The sequence below is a fragment of the Ochotona curzoniae genome, unplaced genomic scaffold (genome assembly GCF_017591425.1).
Source record: "Ochotona curzoniae isolate NIBS_2020 unplaced genomic scaffold, NIBS_Ocur_1.0 scaffold_4701, whole genome shotgun sequence".
Lineage (NCBI taxonomy): Eukaryota > Metazoa > Chordata > Mammalia > Lagomorpha > Ochotonidae > Ochotona > Ochotona curzoniae.
In genome coordinates, this window is record NW_024467122.1 from 78,401,391 (window position 1) to 78,424,738 (window position 23,348).

The 23,348-nt window shown below is 47.0% G+C and overlaps 1 protein-coding gene across 1 annotated transcript in view; it reads left to right on the top strand.

Moving 5' to 3' along the window:
• The first annotated feature begins 6,574 nt into the window (after nucleotides 1-6,574).
• Nucleotides 6,575-23,348, top strand: part of HDGFL3 (HDGF like 3) — a 60,671-nt gene continuing 43,897 nt past the window's right edge. Inside the window, exon 1 of the mRNA XM_040969877.1 lies at nucleotides 6,575-6,799. Within this exon, the coding sequence (XP_040825811.1) occupies nucleotides 6,716-6,799 (84 nt within the window). The 5' untranslated portion in view covers nucleotides 6,575-6,715. The remainder of the gene's footprint in view (nucleotides 6,800-23,348) is intronic.

Below are 23,348 nucleotides of genomic sequence, written 5' to 3' on the forward strand. Positions count from 1 at the left end.
TAAGGCCTCTACAACAGCGTTTCTCAACCACACAGTGTTGACATGAGGTGTTGAACCAGGTGAGATTCCTGTCCTCCATGAGGTGCCATCCTGGGTGAAGTAGGGTTCCTGGCCTCCTCCATGAGGTGCTGTCCTAGGCAAGGTAGTATCTCAGGCCACATTCCTGTCCTCTACCCACTGGACCCACTGGACCCACTGGACCCACTGGACCCACTGGACCCACTGGACCCACTGGACCCACTGGACCCACTGGACGATGCTAACACCTGCCCTCTAGTGGTGACTATCAGAAATTTCTCCAGTCGTTGCCTGATGTTCACTTGAGGAAAAAATTGCTCCTAGTGGAGAGCCATTAATTTCTAGTGATATTTTGTGCATTCAAGTCTGCTTTCTGTGGCATCGAGTCACTTTTATCATTTTAATCTTTCTACATTCATTACTCAAAATATATCCTTTGTAAGCAGTGTACACCTGTCCTTTTAATTCAACCTGACACTCTTTATTGCAATAGGGGTATCAGTTCCTTCTACATTGAATATGGCCGTGACACACTTGGGTTCAAATTTGCCATGTTGCTATTTCTTAGTTAACGTCCTATCCTCTGTATCTTTTTCTCTCCTTTCTTGCCATCTTGGATTACTTTCTATTTTGTTATCTGCCCATTAGTTGAATATTCTCTTACTGGTTATCTTAGAGATCACACCATGTAGTGTTTAAAGATTGATTTATCTACTTAAGAGGCAGAACATCGGGGGAAGGAGAGACAGATTTTTCTACTCATTGGTTTAGTCCCCAAAAGGCCTTGTCCAGGATGAGGCCAGCAGCCAGGAACTCCATCCCAGGCTCCCACATGGGAGAACTTGGGCCATCTTCCACTGCTCTCCCAAGTGCATTAGCAGGGAGCTGGACTGGAAGCAGAGGGGCCGGGCCTTGAACCAGCACTCTGATATGGGACATCATCAACTGAGGTGACAGCTTAACCTACTGTACAAAGATGCTAGCCCCACACAAGTAATTCTAACTTTTTAAAATATATTAATGGTTTTGTCTTCTTCGACATCATCCTACCACCGTGTTATTCCACTTACCTCAACCTCACCTTTCGTACATTTTTAATTCCCTATATAAATAGCCCATGAAAAGGATTATAGCTTAATTTTAGACGGTCCATTTCTATTTTGGTTTACTCAAATATTTATTATTTCTCCTTCTTTTTTTTTTTTAAATTTCTTCCTGCATCTCCCTGCTTCTGTCTCGGCCGTTTTCTTTCTGCCTTTAAAGAGGACTTGAATTCCCTTTAGAATTTCACTGAGTTTTACATCTGCCATTGACGCATTCTCAGGTTTGTATTTGTCTAAGATTTGTCTTTATACGTGCTTGGTTTAAAACTTGAGGTTCATGAGCTGTATCTTTTTTGTCAATAAATCATCTAGGACTCTTTCTGTCCCGTGTCACTAAGGAGAACATGTTTTCCCTTTGTCTTCTTCTGTATTTTCCTTGCTTGTGAACTGCACCAGTTTGATCCCAGTGTCCTTAGGTGTGTTTCTCATCTCATTGATCATGCTGGGTGTCCAACGTGCTTTGTAGTTCATGGCTTGATAACTGCCTCAGTCCATGCAGGCTCCCGTAACCAAAATAAACAAAACAAAACAAAAAGAAAATCCCTGCAAGACCAGGTGGCTCAAACAGCAAAGTTTTATTTTCATAGTTCTGTGGAACCGAGAAGCTGGGAAGCCGCACGTCAGGGCACCAGCAGATGCAGGACCCTTGGCTTGTGGATGTCATCATCTTACTGTATCTCAAACGGTGGAGGAGGGAGAGGTCGCGGGCTCGCTTGTACCTCTTCTGATAAAAGCAGTGATCTCACCATGGGGACGTTGCACTTTTGATCTAATTGCTCCCCAGAAGCCCCCTCCACAAACAATGTCACAGGAGGTGTTAATTAGGGCCTTCACTGTGCATCTGGGGCAGAGTTTACCCTCACTCAATCCTTCGCAATAGCTTTCACTGGCTTTGGGGAAATTGAGGCCACTTGTGTTTATACTTCAATCCCTAATCATCATGATTTCGGACTCCATTTTTGCCACATTAATATAGTCCCTTAGAAATACCAGCCGACGCAATGCTGGGTTGACTACACTAAGATCTTTTCCTTTCTTTTGTCTTTCTAGGCTTCACGCCGAATAATTTTCATTCTGACCTACCTTCCAGACCATTAACTCTCTTCAGTTGGATCGAATCTGTTAAATCCTGTGACAGTTGTCCTTTCCTATGTTGACAATCCACCCCCTCCAATTTTTTGTGGCTTTCAACAACTATAGATTGAGAATTCTTCATCCGAAACACTCCGAAATCCAAAACCTTCTGCCTGCCCACCTAACACTCCAAAGTGGAAAATTCCATTCCTCATTTCACAGGGTGAGCCACAGCCAAAACACACAAAATAATTTAAAATACCTACAGGTTAGGTGCCCAAGAGGATGCTTGTGAGCCGTAGAAAAACGTCATGTTTAGACTTGAGCCCCATTCCTAAGCTGTCTCACTGTGTATATCCCAATGCTATAAAATCAGGAAAAATCGAAAATCTGCCAGATTCCTGGGACCCAGCATTTCAGATAAGGGAACCTCGAACCGAGCCATGACCCCGCAGGTGGGTAAGGTTCAGGGAGACAGTCGGCTTCAGTCCCTCGTGGTGTTGGCTACGGCAGCATAACTAGGCTTCGGAGAGCCATGTCTGTGTCACTCCCCATGTCTGACACAGCTGCCTCGGGGTGCCCGGGGCTTCCATCTACCCCTCCCTTCACTTCCAAGGACTTATATGTCTTCACGTGCCCACTCTTTCTCTGTTGAGGATATATAGTTCTTCATTTGGCAGGCCAAGACTCCAAGAAGGTAGACACAAGTGCTACTAGGCCTCTTAATACCCGGCACTGGAACCAGCAGAAGTACCGTTTTCACCACATCCTTTACCTCCCTTGACATGGCTAAACAGATTCTCCTGGCCTTCCAACAATCCTCCCACGCTCCTCCCCACTGGTGCGATTCTGATTCCCTCATCCCTCTCCTGGTTCTCCATGAGCCTTGGACGAAGAATGCAGACTGGTGCTTAGTAAGACTCAGTATTTGTTCCATCAACCAAAAGCTACCTACTGAGCTCAGGTTCCTTGCAACAGCATGCACACCAAAGCCGGTACAATGCTAGTAAAAAATCACAGAAAATCTTGCAAATTACGCTGGCCTTTAACAAAATCGACAGCTTGAACCCTTCTCCCTAAATAGCCAGGAGCTCATTAAAATTGCCAAGTAGGTTCCCTGGGCTGGGACTGAACAGCAGAGGACTGAACAGACTGAGAACAACTTCCGTGCCTTCAGCCTTTGGGGTCACAGTCCCAAGAGAATTCCCAGTAGGGGAAACAATTCTTTCTTCTTTCCGTAAATAACATCCCAGATAATTCACGACGTGTCTTTTGAGACCATTACCATGCTTTGGGGTTTGTAATTGGGGTGCTGCTTCTCTACTTGGTGGCCGAAATGCACTTGTTCTTGTTACCCCTTTGTTGTTACCTCTGACAGTGCTGGGTCCCTCCACCCTAAGACCCCTACCTACCCTCTCCCACCCAAGGCCCATGTTGACTTTCCGGTGCCTTGGGACCATAAGGGACTTAGACCCTAGAATCGTTCCCATTTTCCACATCAAGGTGGGAGCTCTCTCTTTCACCCTCAAGAGGGTGCCAAGATCTTAGAAGCCTTTTCTTTCCCAAGGAACGTGAGATGAATTTCCCTGGGATTTGGCCAGGGAAAAAGTAGAGATGGGCTCTGATGTAAGGTCCAGGGAGCTCTGTCTTCCAGCATGAGTGTGTGTGAGAAAGATTAAAATAATACCCGAGCCACAAAATAGATGAATGTGTATGAGTGAGAAGAGGATGGCAAAGATATATTGACCAAGGAGGATGTTGAAATCCCAAAGGATCAGTTCAAGCTGATATTGCTTCAACCGCACCTTGAGAACCCCACGGTTCTCCAGCTTTCAAATCCAAACACCACAGGAGCAAGCCGGGCTTTCTTGCAGCTCCTCTGTGCCGGTGCGAGCGAGCTGTGTGTGCTTCCTGCATCCACACCACCCTCTTCACTCACCTCTGCTCTAGCTCCTGCTTCTTTCCACTGCCAAAGACTCCAACAAGGCCGCCGACAATGCCTTCTGACTCACCACGCTTGACGGACCTACTCCCATGTCTTTCTTCACCTCCCAGTGGCATCTATCTGGGTATTCCCTTCCTCCCAGAGATTCTAGACTCTTCTGCCTGACCGGTAAACACGGGTGCTAACTGGCTCCAGACGGGATCACTGCTTTTTTCCTGCGACGTAGTCTCCTAGGCAGCCTCCACCTGTTTCAATCATCACTGTGTCTGTGTACCACCCACTACCTACCTTCTGCCTTGGTCTCTTTTTCTGTATGACTGAGCTGATCGCTAAACATCTCTCTGGATGCTCATGGGAATCTCCACACATCCAAGATGACTCCACATCTCGGTCTCCAAACATGCCCATTCTTCACACATTTCTTCACCTTCGTGAGGGTCAGACTCCTCATCCTGCCGCTTAAATCAGAAACTAGGGAATCCTTTTTTTTTTTTTTTTAATCTTTCATTCTATCTTCCCGTCTGCTACTCAAGAAGTCCTCAGCCAGGGTCTTGCCTTCAAGGTTGGATGGAACCAGCTTTGGACAGCTCCCACTCCAGCAGCTCATCAGAGGGATCTGGCTCTGACCGTAAGAGGATATAGGAACCATTCCACAGGTTCATCTGTGGGGCCTGACATGCCAGCTACACACCGCAAGCAGGTTGCAGAAGTGAGAGGTACCTCTATGGACGTCTATCACGGAGGCATAAGGACTTAGACCCATCTGTGGCTTGCAGTGGGAAAAGAGGGGAAGCAGGAGCCTGCAGGGCATGTGAGGAAGATGTGTTGCAACTTTAAGGCACTCATTGTTGGAAGTCCAGCACAGAGAACAAGACTGGGGGGTACACACACACACACACAGAGCTCTACAAAGCAAGCGAGGGCGACAATGCTGGGAGAAGCTGTAGCTTCTACGAGAGGGCAAGCAGGCAGGGATGGGAGAGACGACGGGACACCCGTCCTTTGTGCAGGCTGAATGCTGGGCCAAGTCAGCAGCTCGCAGAACCCCGGCCAGCTGACCTCTGAGCGCGGGCTGGCCGAGGAGCGAAGCAGCATTCATTCATTCATGGCGGCAGGCTCAAGGCGCTCTTTGCCTTACTGCTATCACGGGAGGAGAGTGTTAGGAAGTGTTGCATCCCCTAAAATGTCTTTGAAAACAGCCCCCATCACGGAGTTCAGGCTGCAGCAGTGATTACTTGCAACGCGAGGTCCCCAAGACTTCAGGCACTGAGCTCCACAAATCACCACCACATGGCTGCAAGCCAAGGTCCAGAACCCTGTCTGGGATCCTGCCAGGAGTGGAGACAAGTTAAGAGATCTGCCAGGGTAAGACCTGCCCCAAAGGCTGCAGGCCTGGCCCACTCAGGGACTCTGAATCCAGGTTCGAATCCCGACTGCTCCACAGAGCGAATGAGGGACCTTCCCACAGCTACCCGCCCTGGGCGGGTGGCTCTGCACTGTGCTTAAAGGCAGGGCTGGCGCAAGAATCCAGCAAGGTGGCTGACACTCGGGCCCGTGCCCACCCAAGGCAGAGAGGGTCTCCTGGCAAGAGCCCGGGGCGCCTTTGTCACCCCCACCTCACCCCACCCCCCACCCCCACTCACCAAAGAGCACGCAGAGGTGGTCGGCTGAGGCGCCCAGGGCCGGAGAGTTGGGGCAGGGGTGACCGGGAGGTGGGCATGGGATGCGGGTGCAAGTGCCCCCTGCAAACCCAGGGTGACAGAGGGGACGGCACGGTGGTGATTGGCTGGGCCGCGGCAGGCAGCTCCGGGCCAAAAGAACAAAAGAGAGCGAGCGGCAGGCGGCCCTCGGAGTAGGCGCTCCCGCCACCGGGCTTCGCTCCTCCCGGCTCGCGGGGCGAGGGGGAGGACGCAGCCAGGGGCTGGTGCGCTCGGCTGCTTCCTCGGCGAAAGGCGGCCGTGGACCTAGGAATTAAGCGGCCGGCGCGGGAGGGGAGGGGAGCGGAGAGCGGGGCGGGGAGGGATGCTGAGCGCGCGCGAGAACAATAATAAGATCGTGTTTGCGGTCGCTGCCCGAGGAGGAATTCGGAGGAGGAGGAGGCGCGAGGCCTGGCAGCCCGGGAGAGAGGCCGGTGGCGGCGGCGGCGGCGGCGGCATGCGGCAGGCGACGCGGCGCCCGTGAGGAGCGCGCGCGGCGGCGGCGGCAGCAGCGGGGACCTCGGCGCGGCCGGACGCGGACGAACGCCGAGCGGCCGGGGGCTCCCCTCCCCCGCTGCCGGGCGGGGATTTGCCGGGGCCTAGCTGCGCCCCCCCCACCTCCCGCCCACCCCCTTTCGCCTCAGCCGCCTCCTCGCCGCTTTCCCCTTCGTCGAAGCGGTCGCTCGTTCGCCCGCCCGCCCGCCTGCCCGCCTGCCCGCCTGGCCACCCGGCCGGCCGGCTCGAGGCCCGCGGAGGAGCCAGCGGCGCAGTCCGTCGTCGGTCCGCGGGGAGGGGTGGAGCGCTGAGGGAGGCGGTGGGGACGGCCTCCCGGCATCTTCGCGACGACCAAGGACGACCGGGGAAGGGGAGCGGCCGGGATGGCGCGTCCGCGGCCCCGCGAGTACAAAGCGGGCGACCTGGTGTTCGCCAAGATGAAGGGCTACCCGCACTGGCCGGCCCGGGTGAGTACGGCGGCGGCGGCGGTGGCGGCCGCGGCGCGCGAGCCCGCCCGCCCACCATTTTCCCCTTCATGATGGCGCGCCCGCCCCCTTTCCCCATCGCCTCAGCCCCGAGCCCGGCCGCGGCGAAGGCTTAACGGCTCGGCCCAGCGCTGCGCGGGGCTGACGGGGTCAAGGCCACGGGAGGCGACGAGGGTTGGGGTTGGCGGGGGTGGAGGACTGGGGTGAGCAGGCGGGAGCCGCGCCCGCAAAAAAAAAAAAAAAATTATAAAGAATCCGCCAGGGCGGCCATCCTTCCACCCACTTTCGAAGGCGGGTCCGGGCCCCCGCAGGCCCGACGCTGCCTTCCTCCCGGAAAGCGGCGGCCACCCGGGGGCCTGGGGCGGAGGCGTGGGCTCCGGCGTGGAGCCGGGGCGGACGTCGGGGCCGAGTCGGCCGGCGGCTTCTGGGAACGGGTAGTTGGGCATCCCGAGGCCGCCGCGCCCCCGCCGCTCGCCGTGCATCCCTGCTTCGCCTTCCAGACTTGTTGAGTTTTCCTTGAGCGCGAGATTCCGGGTGCCCCGCCTGCCCTATCCTGGTGCTGGGTATACGTGCCTGGCGGGTGCCCACCTTGTGGTGTAAAGCGACACCCCAATAAGCCGGGGGCGGGGTGCTCGCTGACTGCTGGGGCCAGTCAGCTCCGTGTGCCTTTTTCACCTCCATATTTGTTTTCGATCGGATCCCAGACCTGATTCTTTTGGCCTCCCGCTGCCCTCCCCACAATAGCTCGCCGTGTTCCTAGGTGGCAAGGTTGATCACGGGGCTGTTTTTCTCTAGAAAGCATCGGCCCCGTCATGCCCAACGTTCAGGCCCTTGGAGTGATGAAGGGGACATGACACTGCCATGTGTGGCTTGTGTTTTAAGGTTGATTCCCTTTGATTTGGCGTTTAGTGGTAGTGGGCAGTCAATGGCTTTGAAATCGGCCGTCAGCGTGAGAAGGAGTCGGGCATGCTAGGGTGCAGGCGCCTCAGAGACTATAGATGCGCATCCTTGAGGAACAGAAATAGGCCTGGGCGGGGAGGGCTTTGGCGTGAGTATAGTTACATGGAGATGGCAAGACCAGGGAGGGGGAAAAATACCCCCGTTCTCAAAAGGAAGTGACATCATGAGTAGCCAGACTGAAACTGAGTGAAGTTGAGGTCATGGATGGACTTCATCACTTATTCCCTTTTTTTTCCCCTCTCTCTTATTTGGCTTGGCGCGGTTGTGGGATGGAAAGGGCACTAGGCTGAGGAGTTGGGGAGGAACTAGCGTTTGGCCCATGCGCTCGTGTGGATTAACTGCTTGGACTGTCTGGCATAAGCATTTTTGCAAATGTAATCATCCGTAGGCTCCCTCCCAATGCTCACAACCTCACATGGGGAGAGGAGGAACTTGCATCCAAACTGAAGGTCTTACATTAAGGCAGAATATTTCTGCTAGAATAACAGGTTATTTTTCAAGCTGTAGTACCATATTGCTGAAAAGGGGTAAGATTTTGGCTTCCCTAAGGCCTTCAGGGAGTCCCCAACTGCAGTTGTCCAGTGAGATGTAAACAATTTTAATGTATAGATGTATTATCCATTATCAACAGTGAATTAAAGATGATGGCCAGTTTGGTGATTTATGCATTCCACATCAGCTTTCCTTAGAATTAACATTTGAAACGGGTCTTCTGAGAGTAAAACAACTGAACGTTCCATGAACGTGTTGCTTGTACAGGTTGACCACCTGTAGTTATTTGTAGAATGGAAGAATGCTACCAGAAGTGGTCCTAGTTATATATTAAATTGTGCTTGCAAATTCCTGAAAGTTACAATTCCATACCAAAGGAAAATAGAACATACAACAAGGAAAGAAAAAGCATTAAGTTTGTAGATTGCTTAAAATAGAAACAAGAAAGAAAATCTATTCACACTTTATACAAGCTCAAGGGAAGAACCTAAGACTTGAAAAAAAAAAAAAAGGATTGTTTTATAATGGATGGTGGCATGTTGGCGTTTCCAGGAAGAGGCAGATTAGAAAAAGATCCCTGTTCTTGGTCGCCGCACTATCTGCTTCTGATATGTTCTCATTATTTGCATCCCAAGCCTGTGAGATGTTTTCCCCGTTTTACATCTACTTAGAGCTCAGTAGATGATGATGCTATAAAAAGCTCCCTGGGGAAAAAAAATTTTACTTTCACATTTGACATACTGTCACTTTGCTATGTAGGCCAGTTCTGTGGGAGTTCAAGTCTGTGTGACCCCCCAAGGAGTCTGTATGAGGGAGAAGCACAGGTGCGGCCAGATTTCAGTTGCTGCGCTAGGGAAGAGCTGGCTGGCAGCAGCCGGAGCTGGCGGGACAGAGCAGGAATGGGGAGACGGCTGGACCTATCCGGACAGCCCCATGGGAGCCGTGTGGTGCCAGGGGTGTGGGATCTGAACAGGGTGCGACCAGCTGGGCTGGCCTGCACACTGGGGGACCTTTGTCTGGCCCGTAATCTTTACACATTTCTATTCTGTATAGTGTGAAGGAGGGATAACTCCTTCCTCACAGAATCTCTTCTCATCCTCAGCTTCACTCTGTGGTTTGTTAGCTGTGGTCAGAAAGTATGATACAGTTTAATAAGAAACTTCAATCATATCACCTTTATTATAGTATGCTGTTCTGATCTATTGCATGACGAGTTGCTGTTCTTAATCTCCTACTATGCCTGCCTTACAGATCAAACTTTCATAGTTTTATGTCATATGTGGTTTCCAGCACCTATCTCCTCTGAAGATAACAGGAACTTCTGTGTCTAAAAGCAGGCCACTGGAATGTCCCTCCCATTTGTAACTTTCCCTTGTGTCATTGCACTGCTTTTAATTGCATTTGTCGTTGTCAGCATGAGTAAACCTGTTATTCTCCTAATATCATGAAAAGTCTCGGTTGTACAGTGGATACGCATGTGCAACAACCTAGATTCTACAGATGTCCTCCAGTTGTCTTGTCATGCCTCTTTCCATATGTCCATTTCTTTTTCCAAACAATTGCCTGTCTTGGGGTGAAGCATGTCCGAGTAAGTTATTACATAGGTCACCAAATTTACTTCATGAATTACAGGTAAATATTTTTGCCTTTCAGGTAACAACGGAAGGAAATAGGCTTATCTTAAATGTGTCATTCAGTCAATCTTACTAACGTAGGCACTGGAATCCCACGCATAGCTGTTGAGGTTAGGGCAGCACCAGTCCCTGGGCAAGTCCTCTCATGCCTGAGTTCTAGTGTCCCCACCGCGACTCTCCCACAGTTCAGATACTTTAACACCAAGAACAGAAGCCTACTTGACTGTATAACTTTAAAACTTTGGAGTTCACCTCTGCCAACAAACTAGCTTTAGAACAAGTCTCAGCTCTGAATGGTAAACACTGTTGATTAAAAAATTGTGTATATATACCTGGTATATGTAAATTTACTTTGAAATGTTTAGCTGTGTATTTTATACAGTTCTCATTGTACGTTACAGATGCTGGGGTAACAGGTGTTACACCCACTATTTCATGTTTTACATTTTTAGTGCAAAATAACAAAAAATGAATGAGTAAGTACAACCCCATCTAGGGCCCGGCGCAGTGGCCTAGCAGCTAAAGTCCTTGCCTTGAACGCGCCGGGATCCCATATGGGCACTGGTTCTAATCCTGGCAGCCCCGCTTCCCTTCTCTCTCCCTGCTTGCGGCCTGGGAGAGCAGTCGAGGACGGCTCAAAGCCTTGGGACCCTGTACCTGTGTGGGAGACCTTTAGGAAATCCTGGCTCCTGGCTTCGGATCGGCACAGCACCAGCCGTTGTGGTCACTTGGGGAGTGACTCATCAGACAGAAGATCTTCCTCTGTCTCTCCTCCTCTCTGTATATCTGACTTTGTAAGAAAAATAAATAAATCTTTAAAAAAAATTTTTTAAAAACCGATCTAGCAGTATTAAATTCTGTATTTTAAAACTTTTGAGTTTTTTTTTTTTTTTAAAGATTTATTTTTATTATTTTTTTCATTGGAAAGGCGGATATACAGAGAGGAGAGACAGAGAGGAAGATCTTCCGTCCGATGATTCACTCCCCAAGTGAGCCGCAACAGGCCGATACTATGCCGATCCGAAGCCAGGAGCCTCTTCCGGGTCTCCCACGCGGGCGCAGTGTCCCAAAGCTTTGGGCCGTCCTCAACTGCTTTCCCAGGCCACAGGCAGGGAGCTGGAAGGGAAGTGGGGCTGCCGGGATAGAACCGGCGCCCATATGGGATCCCGGGCGTGCAAGGCGAGGACTTAACCACTTGCGCCACCGCGCCGGGCCCAACTTTTGAGTTTTGAATATTTGCTTCATACAGTATGTTTGACTAGATAGTCACAGATTTTACCTTCTAATATTTTTAAGCACCCATCAGACTTTTTTTTTAGAGTTTTTTTTTTTTTTTTAAGAAAGATGTATTTACAGAGGAGAGACAGAGACAAAGATCTTCCATCTGCTGGTTCTCTCCCCAGATAGCCACAGCAGCCAGAGCTGAGCCAATCTGAATCCAGGAGCTTCTTCCCGGTCTCCCAGATGAGTGCAGGGTCCCAGGGCTTTGGGCCGTCGTTGACTCCTTTCCCAGGCCACAAGCAGGGAGCTGGATGGGAAGTGGAGCAACTGGGACAGAAGCGGTACCTGTATGGAATCCTGGTGTGTGCAAGGCGAGGACTTTTAGGCACTAGGTTACCATGCCAGGACCTGCACTTAGATTATTAATATTGCCTTTGTAGGACACTTTTTAGGGACTTGTCCATTTGTTAAGAGCTAGTTAAGTTAGAAGCAGGTATTCCATGATTCTTCTCAATCAGGCATGCACAAATGGCAGCCACTTGCAGTCATCCCAAGCGTATAAAACAACATAGCTATCTGAAGAAGGGCACTAGTGTCCTTTACCATACTAGTAAAATTTACTATTTTATTTGCACGCCCCTAAAAACCATCTTATGTATCCGCTGAGATGTACAAACACATTGTTATTTCTGAGTAAAAGATTAAGATATAAAAATACAAAAAGCTTCGGAATTCTTGGGGTTCACCTAGAGAGCTTTTTAAAACTTGAAAAATGTTTCTATCAGAACTCTGAAATTCACATTGCTGGTGAGGGAGTAAATTGGTAGAGTGACCTCAGAAAGCTAGCCTCGTCTACATCAACCTTGTGAGTCTGCAAACACGTGGGCAGATATGCAAATGAAATGATTGCTCACACAGCCACTACGCAGCTAGTGTCCACAGCGGAGGATGGGGAGCTACCAGATAGATGTCTGCCAGCAGAATGCATAGACACATTTGTAATACGTTTGGACAAGAGCAGGACTAGTTGGCATTAAAAAGGAGTGACCTTCAGATGTCCACAACAGCGTGAACATCTCAGGAATGGAGGCTTGAGTGAAAAAGCCACCCATTCTGTATGGTTCCATCAGATTCCACCTGACCCGGGGTGGTAAGTGGGCAGCCAGCCAGACACAGCTGGCCCTGGCGCTGGCTCTTGACTGGTCACATGGTCACATGGGGGTGTACAGATGTCAAACTTTATCAGGTTGCACATTTAAGATGTGTGCACTTGGCTTCGGTTTTACAAATATTCTATGAGATGGGAAGAAAGAATAATACCACAAGATTCTGTGTGGATTGAATTTTATCACTTTTTAGTTTTGAGCGAGATTTTTTTCCTCTTTGTGTCTTCAGCCCTTCGAGAAGCATAGTCCTGCTCTCTTTTGAGACCTTTAGAAATTACATCTTCTGTTGTTCACGCTTTATCATTAGGCTTCTTTTCTGACTTTAGCTTCTGTCTCGTTTATTAGGGTCTTACTCCTGTCTTACTAAGTCACCACTCACATTTTTGATCTGGCTGTCAATCCCTCATTTGATAAAGCTGGAGAAATAAAGCATGCAACCTTGCCCTATTGGATGGCTGGAAGAGCTCAGTTCTAGTGAACTTAGGCTGAGCATCCACCTACTTTATGTAAGGCACAGTATGTAGTGCCTTTTTTCTCTTTCTTTTTTTTTTTTTTTCTATCAATAAATTGAAATTGCAGCAGTTGGGCTTGCGTTGTGTCACAGTGGGTTAAGCCTATGTCACAGGAGCCTGTATTGGAGCACTGGTTCATGTTCCAGATGGTCTGCTTCTGAGCCAGCTCCCTGCTAACACGCCTGGAAAGGCAGCAGAAGGCAGGCCAGGTTCTTGGGTTTCTGTGCCCACGTGGACGACCCGGATGAAGCTCTTGACTCTGGCTTGGGTCTGGTCCAGCCCCAGCTGTCGCTACTGTCTGGGGAGTGAACCAACAAGTGGGCCATCTCCTTCTCTGACTCGGTCACTCTGCCTCTCAAATAAAATCTTTTAAAACATGACTATAACAAGTGTTTCCATGCCCTTAATGTAAACATTGAGGATCTTGAGCTTGTAACCCACAGAGCTTTTAGGGCTCTCTGCCTTTGACCATGAGCTTCTCAAAAGTGAGACTTCATTTCTGCCATGTTCTCAAGGAATTCCTTGGGACTTGAGCTGTTTTTAATCTTAATGTGAGGTAAAATGTTTTTCCTCCTCGTTGTTCTGGCCCAAGTCCAAAGAAGTCCATCAATAATTCAGTCCTCAGGCGACGTGGGACAGGCTCACTCAGCTTTCTCCCCTGGGACTGTGTTGACTTTGCCGAGGAACTGGCAGATGAGATGGGGAGCAGATAGGCACTTTAAAGTCTCAATTTCAGTTCACACGATTTCTCGTGTTCCCATTTCAGCCACATGAATCTGTACTCCATGGTGGTTGTTGGTATGCTAGAACAATCATGGCTTCCCCAGGGAAAGTAATATTGGGAAAATATTACTTCTCTGAAGCCAAATTCCCTCTGTAAAAGGTTGTATTCTATTCCTTTGGAAAATTTTTAAACCATATATAACCTTATTGAAATATATTAACATTAGAAAAGCATCTTAGGCTAATGAGTAAAAATAATAGAAGAGGCCTGTATTTTTGTTTATTGAAGAGTGTTTTCCAGCGCAGAAAAGTCTCCCAGTGTTGGCTCAGGATCCATTCCGCAGTCATTGGGCCACAGCATCATGGCTTCCTGGCCGCTCCCAGCGGTGCTCAGAGCACACGCTGCCAGCTGCCACCTGTCTGGGATGAGATGGGTGCAGAAATGGAGAAATATAGAAACATTTGTAGGCAATTTGCTGGAGTAACTTTATGTTTCTTATTTGAATGAGAACTGAGGCTTGCATTTGATATATGCCTTATTTTTAATTGCTCATTTTTGTTGTGTTTTATAAAATTTCAGTCTGCAATGAATTTTAAAAGCCAGTCCTACACCACAGACAGGGTGTGTAATGTTGTTGACTACTAAGGAACTTTCAAGGTCAGAAATGCTCCTTGCCCTAAAGCCATGTGCTTGTAAGATGAACTATTTAAACTGGCATCAACTATTAAGGAGAGGAATGGATCATAAGTGATTTTTTTAAAGATACATTGATTTAAGAGGCAGAATGACAACAATCTTTCACCCTCTGATATCTGCTCACCCCGCCCTCAGCCCGGCCAGATGGTCCCGTGAGTGGTGGGGACCCAGGAACTTGGGTTGTTTTCCTGTTTTCACATACATTTTAGCAAAGCACTGAATTGGAAGAGGAGCAGCTAGGACTCAAACTGTGGCTCATATGGAATGCTAAGCATGACAGGTGGCAGCTTAACCCACTGCACCTCAGTAGTCCGTCTCCCTGGTGTATTTTTAATGGCAATGGATATATTTCTATAATATAATTTGTAGTAGTTCTCTGTGACTTATGGTATTTACTTGGTTTAGGCAATTTATAATAAATTACCTAATATTTATAATTTATATATTTGTAATTCATAATAAATTACAACCATGTGCTAAAACATCCTTGGTGTCAGCATGGTGGCTCACAGGCTAATCCTCCACCTGCAAGTACCGGAATCCCATAAGAGCACCAGCTTGTGTCCCAGCTACTCCACTTCCTATCCAGCTCTTTGCTTATGGCCTGGGAAAACAATAGAGGAAAACCCAAGTCCTTGGACCCCTGCACCCACGTGGGAGGCCCAGAAGAAACTGACTTTGTACCAGCTCAGCTCCAGCTGTTGCAGCCCTTTGGGAGTGAACCAGTGGATGGAAAATCTTTCTGTCCTTTCTTTCAGTAAATCTGTCTTTAAAATAAAAGTAAATCTTTCAAAAAAGAAACATCCTTTTTTATTAAACATCTAGTTATTTCCCTAGGGGAGATCTCTAGAAATAATATTTCTGAAGCAGGGGGCATATGCATATCTTTGAATTTTGGACTTATACTGCCAAATTGTCTTTCATAGAATTTTGAATCTGTCACATATTCACTAACAGAATAAAAGAATATGTTACACAGCCATTTAAAGTAGATGTCTAAAAATTTTCAGCTTATTTGGCAATTTAATAAATACAAATACTTAACTGAATTTCTTTACCTATAATTTAGGTTGAATATATAGATAAATAGATAGCTATAGAGATCAACATATATCAAATTATGGGTTGTATACATGTCTTGATTACAAGTTAGGATGAATATATAACTACTGTGAGACATTATTCCCAAGACTTAAATTAACAAATTAACCCAGACTCACATAGTAACAAATATTTTAATCCATGTCTACTGAGGATGTCACAAAAACATCAGAAGCGTGGCTTTAGGGCAGAGGGAAGGACTGAAGAGGCTAATGGCAGTGTGTGAGAGCATGAAGCTGGCCGTCTGGGAGGACGTTTGTTGTAGTAGGTTCTCTAGTCTGGCTCTCTCTGAAAGACCTGAACGCAGGGAGTGGTAAGTAAGGCAGGTGTTAGTTAGCTGGTAGAGGAGGCAGAGGACCACGAGCATCCCAGAGCGGGGTCGGCTTCCTCGGGGCTGCACATGCGACAGAAGCTGTTTACTCTGAACAGCAGGTAGGATGAGATTAGAGTCACTGGCTCAGTGGAGCCCAGGAGCTCCATCTTCAGAGCAATGGCTAATCTGTGTAGATTTTTGTCAGTTTACATATACTCTGTTCTGATAAGGTTTTGATAATTTTGGAATTTTTTAAAAAAAAATTATTGGAAAGTCAGAGTTATAGTAAAGGAAAGACAGATCTTTCATCCACTAGTTCACTGCCAGTGGCCAGAGCTGGGCCAGTCTGAAGCCAGGAGCCAGAAACTTCCTCCCAGTCTCCCAGGTGGGTGCAGGAGCCCAGAGACTGGAGCCATCCTCTACTACCCTCCCAGGCTGGAAGTGGGGTGGCTGGGACTCCACCACTGTGGAAAGAGGCTTAGCTTGCTACACCACCGTGCTGCCCCTTTGTGTTCTTGTTATTTTAGCGTCATTGATACAGGTAAATAAGCCACTTTAAGGTAGTAAAGGAACTTTTCTATTTTTTCTCCTTGCCTTGACGAGGTGTTTTTTTTTTTTGTTTTGTTTTTCCTGCAGTTTGGGAAATAATCATCTGTTTAATCTCAAAAAATCACATAACTTTTTTTAAGTGCTGGGAGCCAGTATTGTGCCTGGATGAGTTAAATCGCCACCTGCAGTGTGGCATCCCTTACAGGCATCAGTTCCTGTCCCAGCTGCTCCACTTGCCTTTGCTCCTGCTGTCGAGTCTGGGAAAGCAAAGGGCGATAGATAGTGCCAGTGCCTGGGTGCCCACCACCCACACGGGAGCTCCAGGCCTGGCCAGTGCCACCATTTGGATGGACCATTTCTAAAGGATGGAAGGTTTCTGTTCTCTCTGGAATTCTGCTTTCTGATAAATAAAATGAATCTTTTTAAAAATAGTACTCACGTACAGAAGTGTTTTATGACTTGTGACCTCAGGTCTCCGAGGCACATTTTCCACATTGCTGAGGAAGACATGCAGCAGAGGGACAAGAGCTAGACTAGAATTCAAAAGACAGGAACCTCATTTTTGCACCTGTCTTGGTTTCTTAAATTGATTTTTTTTTTTGTACAGTTCAGAGGGAGAAGTTCTTCCTTTATGTTTGTTAGAGGTTGAATGTTAAAGTGTACATGAAAGTACTTGTCACTAATTACCCAGTTATCACCTTCCAGGAGTACTGAAATTGCTAATACACTGCACCACCACAAAGAGAACCAGTAGTCTCAGTCAGTGCCTCTGGCTGCCCAAGTGTGTTTCTCAGCAGCTTCCTCCTGGCTCTGGGCTTGCTGGGACTTTACCCATCATCCTGCCTTCTAACTCCCAAGTGTGATGAGCCTTGGGCGGTCCCAGCTAAAGGGTCTCTCAGTAGATTGCTCTTCCCTTTGACCAAGGCCCAAGCTTTTGAGCAGTTGTGTGCTTGTGCAGTCAAGGCTACCCGCAAGTGGAGAGTCAGCAGTGACGGTCAAGGTTGCCTACATGGAGACTGGAAAGTTCTTGATAACATGATCCCAGATTGTCAGTTTCTACTGCGGAACATGTTGAAGATGAGAGCTGTTGTATGTGATAGGGTTAGCATTATCACATAGACAAATGAGGCTCACAGAAGATTCAAGAATGTTTATATAGGCAGGATTGTCAGAAAATAAACTTGTTAGAACTGTATGTCCTTTTTCTTTGACAGTTTTGTTCTGAGCGCATCTGTAATTTTGGAGGAATGTCCATCCGGGAGCAGTATTGTAGGTTCTGACTTAATTTTTTAATTAACATGTTGAGTGGACTGAAAATGGTTTTGCTCTGGACCTCTGACTTTCAGAATGAGAGTTATTTTAGAACATGGTAAATTTAAAAAAAAAAATCCGAACTTTAGAAATGAGTAATTGTTGATCAATTCTGAGATAGTGTAGTGGCTTTAGATTTTTTTCTTTTTTACTATAACCCACTCTAAGAAATAAATATTCATTACCAAACCAGCCCACACACGCATACACACCAGAAGATTTTTTTTCATCAAATTGTACTTACTATCTGTGATGAATTTTGGTATTTCATTTTGCATAATTTGCGTTGAATCATTCTTATTACCTACAATTTGAAAAGCACTGATTTAGTCTAATAGGCCAAAGGACGTTGACTGTGTGTGAGCTGCAGCTGGGCCTCGGGGGTGACGCTGATGTGTCAGTAGTCCTGAGCTAACTGCTGTAACTGCCGTCTTACGTGAAGGTCACTTTAACAGCGTTAGACATGAATGCGATGCTCTGTGAGCTGTGTAGCCAGCCAGGCAGCATTTCTCCTGACCTCAGAAGGCGAGGTGTGTAGATCAGCCTTTTCTCGTCTCCTCCTTTATTCCTCAGACTACAAATTCGCAGCTGTTGCGAAGCTATCACAATTTCATAGATGACCTTAAGGGAAAAAATAACTTCCGTACATTAGCTAACCACCCAGTTATATACGCTGTTTGACTAGAAAGTGTTCTGGCTGCTAATAATGAATGAAATTGTGGATCTAGACTCTTGTTAAGTTCAGGTTTGTGGCGCCCTCTGAAGTAGTCAAGTCTTCCGGACAAATACATTTCCAATGGTGCTGTGTTTCCTTTACAATCACTTTGTCTAAACAGAAATATTTCCCTGCTACTGTGCAGCAGTCTCAGTAGAAAAAACCTAACCCTGATGGTAGGGAAAGCATTCTCCAACGTCTGGGAGAGATTTCTGAAAAGTTAAGTAGGCACAATTCCAACTTCTGGGTAAATATATTTCTGTCAAAAAAACAGCCCTACTGTACTTACTGCAGATACCTTGGAACAGAACAAAGACGAGCAGATTAATTGTGTGTGAGCAGAGTTTGAGAACTCTGCCTGTTCCCCGGGTCAGCCTGTGTGCTGCTTATTCATTGTCTCTGTCTCGTGCTGCCGTGGGCGGCAAGGAAGACAAGCAAAGCCTTTGATGGAGTTCTGAAGCAGCATAGTCTCCGTTCTTCATTTTTAACAAGTTCTTTGACAGAGGCAAAGGATCAGGTGTGCAGAATAAATGTGTCCCTTGCTTTCATATTGTTACAAAAGCAAATGATAAAAGCGGGTGGCTGGGGTGGTTTGCGAAAGTGAAGGACAGTTGGTTATGCCCTGGAGCCTCCTCTCCCAGCTCCCCAGTAAGCCTGGGGCCTCTTCATTCTCCCTGGGGATGGCAGGCCTCTCTTGTCTTGTATCCCTTCCTTAGCCAAATCAGACCAAATGTGCTAAGCTGGCCAGCTGACACTGCAGTCACCCTGTATCCTCCAGCAGCAGCACAGACTGCAGACCAAGGCTACACCAGGGTTCTTTCATGCATGCGCTTCATCCTTCTCCTGTCCTGGGCCAGCTCCTTACCTTAGGCTTCACAGAACAGGCACCAGCAGCAGGTGCCTTGCTTACAAGTGAAAATCTACTTCCTTTGCTCTGTTCCCCACCCCACCGCCCCCCTTCTGGCTGTACAGAGGTGTTTAAAAAACTCGTACTGCTAGGGCTAAAGAAGTGGCCTAAGCGAGGTCTGTGTTCTCATCCAATTTCAGCTGTCAGCCTCTTCTCATCTCGCAGCTCTTTCTGCTTATTGGAAACGCTGGCCCGTCTTCCAGGCACTGCTCTCTTAGTGGCCAAACTTCCTGAGACCTGGCTTTGCTCTGCCCCAGCCCTTCTGCCAGAAGTCCCTGTAGCCTGCCAAACCAAAGAATTCACTTCAGCCCTAATTCTTCCTTCTGTGGAATTTAATATTGTGGCTTTAAAATAAAAAAGGCTCTTTTGCCTGGGCTTTCTTTCTTGACTCTTGTGACAATGCCTTTGCAGGGACTTCTTGGACTTCAGCCACTAGCCTTTAGGACGAGCTCTCCCAAACGTCTGTGTTTCAGGGCTTGACTCCGTGTTGTGAACTTCAAGTTCATAAACACTCTTTACCTACTAAATAGCTCCATCAGGCTGTCCCAGGGGAACCACTTACTCAGTGCCCCTCCACACCCAAGTAGATTACTATCTAGCCAGTAACCCTCAAAAACAAAGACCTGTTCTTGTTTACTCCTTTACCTGATGGCATTTCAGTGGACCGTGCAGGGCAGACCTGCAGGCAGTTCTGATAGCGGGAAGTGGTACGAGATGTGATGTGCAGCCCACTGCTTAGTCCTGGCTAAGGCTTCTAAACTCAAGACATACTCAGGTCGCAAACAGTATGTGATGTCAGCAGAACAAGATGAAATTAAATATTATAATTTGAATTTTATTGGTGTACTAATTTTATTTCCATTTAATATAAATGTTATGTGTTTACAATAAGCACATTAAAAGGAGTTTATGCATATTTCAGAACATTGACAATATAAAATTTTATGGCAGCTGGAGGTCTGCAAGATTTTATTCCCCTTTAAAATGGTTGGTTTAAGGTGTTACTGATTTAAGAGACCTCAGCAAATTAGAATGAATACTCACAGAAAGGGTTTAGAAACAAAGACATGAGGAGATATTCAGATTTAAATTATAGTCAGAAGCTGTAAGGGCTGTGAGAACAGTTTTGTCAGGTGTTTGATGAACTGTTATAGGAAAGCAGAAAAATGGAGTAAGAAAGAAAGCATGTACTTCGGAGCCAGGGAAGTGTGTGTTCAGATCGAGCTCGCCGCTTACTGGCTGTGCGGCTTTGGGCAGACGCTTCATCTTCGTTATCCTTCTTTTCTTCTTTAAAATGGAGTAGTATGAGGGTTCTTCAAAAAATTCATGAAAATGCCTGTTAGGAAAAACCTGTGTATGGATTTCAACTGTTTTTGGCACCAAGATAAGCGTCTTTTAATTCTCTTTCCACATTCTTTTTAAGGTACTCTCACAGTACCTACCCCATAAGGTTGTTGAGAGAAATTAGGTAAAATTAGGTAAATGAAAATAAAAGCTTGGTTAAAAGTACCTAACCCGTAATCGAAGCTAAATAAATATAGTATAATCCTTTCCCACTTTAACAGCTGTAAGGTGGCTGGAACTGGAATCAAAGGATAGAAACTCGGAGGAAACTGAAGTAATTGTTTCTTCAGGGAAAGCAAATGAAAAAGAAAAATTTAGTATTGATTGAGAGCGTGGGTACCTATAGTTACTACTGCACACCTTTTTACTGATGAAAAGCTTCAAGTTTAGAGAGATGCTAAATGCTGAGTGGGGAACTGGAGACCTGGTTTAGAGCCCATACAGGTGCTGTGTTTTGGCTCTGATATTGTACGTTGATTCATCGGGTTATTGAGTGCTCTGACTCACGCACTGTTCTCAGGTGATGGTGAATGCTAAAGTGAAACGCAGTAACTGAGGGGCTGGGGAGTGTTAGTAGCAATCCATATTGTTCTAAGGATGCTTGTGCTTTTCACAGATTGTGCGGGAGAGCCCCTCTAATTTACTGATAGTTGAATAGAGACCTGAAGGAAGTTAAGGAGGGAATCATGTGAATATTGAGGATGTGAATAAGAGCATTCTAAGAAGGTGGCAAGGATTGTGTTTCTCCCAATTAATTTTTTAAATATTTATTTTTATTGGAAAAGCAGATTTATAGAGAGAAGGAGAGACAGAAAGATCTGTCATTAGCTGGTTCACTCCTCTAATGGCCAAACAGCCAGAGCTGAGCCGAACCAAAGCCAGGAGCCCTGAGCTTCTTCCTGGTCCCTCACACAAGTGCAGGGTCTAAAGCACTTGGACCATCCTTTGTTACTTTCCCAGGACACAAGCAGGGAGCTGGATGGGAAGCGGAACAACAAACTGGCGCCCACTTGGGATCCTGGCATTTGCAAGATGAGGATTTAGCCACTAGGCCATTGAGCCGGGCCCTTCATTTTTTAAAGATTTATTTAAAAGACAGAGTTGCAGCAGAGAGAGAGATTTTTTAAAAATCCATTTCCTGTTTGACTCCCCGAACAGCCATTACAGCAGGGGCTGAGCCAGCAGCTCCCCCATGAGTGGCAAGGGCCCAAAGATTTGGGCCATCCTTCACTGCTCTTCTAGGTGTGTTAGCTGGGAGCTGGATCAAAAATGGAACAGCTGGGACTCAAAGTGCTGCTAATATAGGATGCAAGCATCTCAGGCCTTAATCTGTGCAACAACACTGACCAATACTCACTTATTTTTCAAATTGACTTTAGAAATACTTTCCAAAAGAAATCTTGTTTTTAAAGAGTTATTGAAGTTTTTTTTTTTTTTAATGTGAAAGAATTACAGCGAGACAAAGAAAAAGGTGGATCTTCCATCCGCTGGTTCACTCCCCAAATGGTTGCAATGGTTAGAGCCTAGCTGATCCGAAGCCAGGAGCAAGGAGCTCCTTCCAGGTCTCCCATGTGAGTGCAGGGTCCAAGGCCTTGGGCTGTCCTCAGCTGCTCTCCCAGGCCACAGGCAGGGAGTTGGATGGGAAGTGAGGCAGCCAAGACACAGCTGTTGCCCATATGGGATGTGTTAGCACTGCTCAGCATTAGCCTGTTGAACACTACATGGTTCCTCAAAAGCACAGGATAGACAGAGCATTATTTTCCATCCACTGGTTCACTCCCTAAATGTCTACAATAGCCAGACCTGGAGCAGGTTGAAGCCGAAGGCCAGGAGCTTCATCTGCATTTCCTGTGGGTGAGAGAAGCCCAGGGACTTGGGCCATCTTCCATTGCCTTCTCAGGTAATACTAGCAGGGGATTCGATTGGAAGTGGAATTGCAGGTGATGACTTACTTAACCCCCTTTTATAACTTTGTTCATGCAGGATGCTTTTTGTAAATTACTGGGCTTGCTTTGTTAGTGCTTTTATAGTTTATTAGTTACACATGACAAAAACATCTTGGAAACCTACTTGAATTCAAGTTCTCTCATTTCCCATCTGAAGTTCAAAATGTATCTGGACTCTGCTCACTCACCATGCCACATGCTTGTCTGAGCCATTATTTTGTCGGTTGTGTTGTTTGAGTTGACCTTCACTGATGTCCCCATTTCCGTTTGTGCTGTCTGGACTCCTCTCGGCAGGGTGGGCCTGGGGGGCCTGTTCAAGCGGAGTGTACAGCTGTCCTCACTCCCTCCGCTGTGGTCACACTGGTCTCTTCAGGATTCCTCCAGCGTGCCGGTCACACTGCTGCCACAGTCGCTTGGCTCAGGCCCTTGCCCTAGCTATTTTCTAAACTCGTCCAACTCTATTCAAATCCCACTTTCTCACTTAGAAATTTTAAGCTCTCCTGTTTAAAATTAAACCTCATCTTCATCCTTAGCTCTATTTTTACAGCTTTATTTTTTTCATTCACGCACACTAGGTAATCTTTTATAATAAATGTTACTTATTGTTTTATTTTGTCTTTGTGTGTTGGTATGGCCTCAGCGCACTAAAGACATTCCGTACAGACTTGATGAGTGACTGAATTCAATCTCTGTCTTTTGTACTCAGTCTGGTCTCTGATGGCACATGTCATGTCTTTCTAGTTTTACTTATTTTGTCATTGTTCCGTACTGTAACTCTCTTATTCTCTTAGTAATGGTTTTTGGGGGTGGGGGGCTGGTTATAGATACCTTTTTTCTTTTTTAACATAACGAATGGTGGTGGGCCTGTGACCGTTTGATGTTTTCGTGATGAAGTGTTAGAGTTCGGGCTCTCTCACTAGTGCAGGTTTGCCGCTGTCTG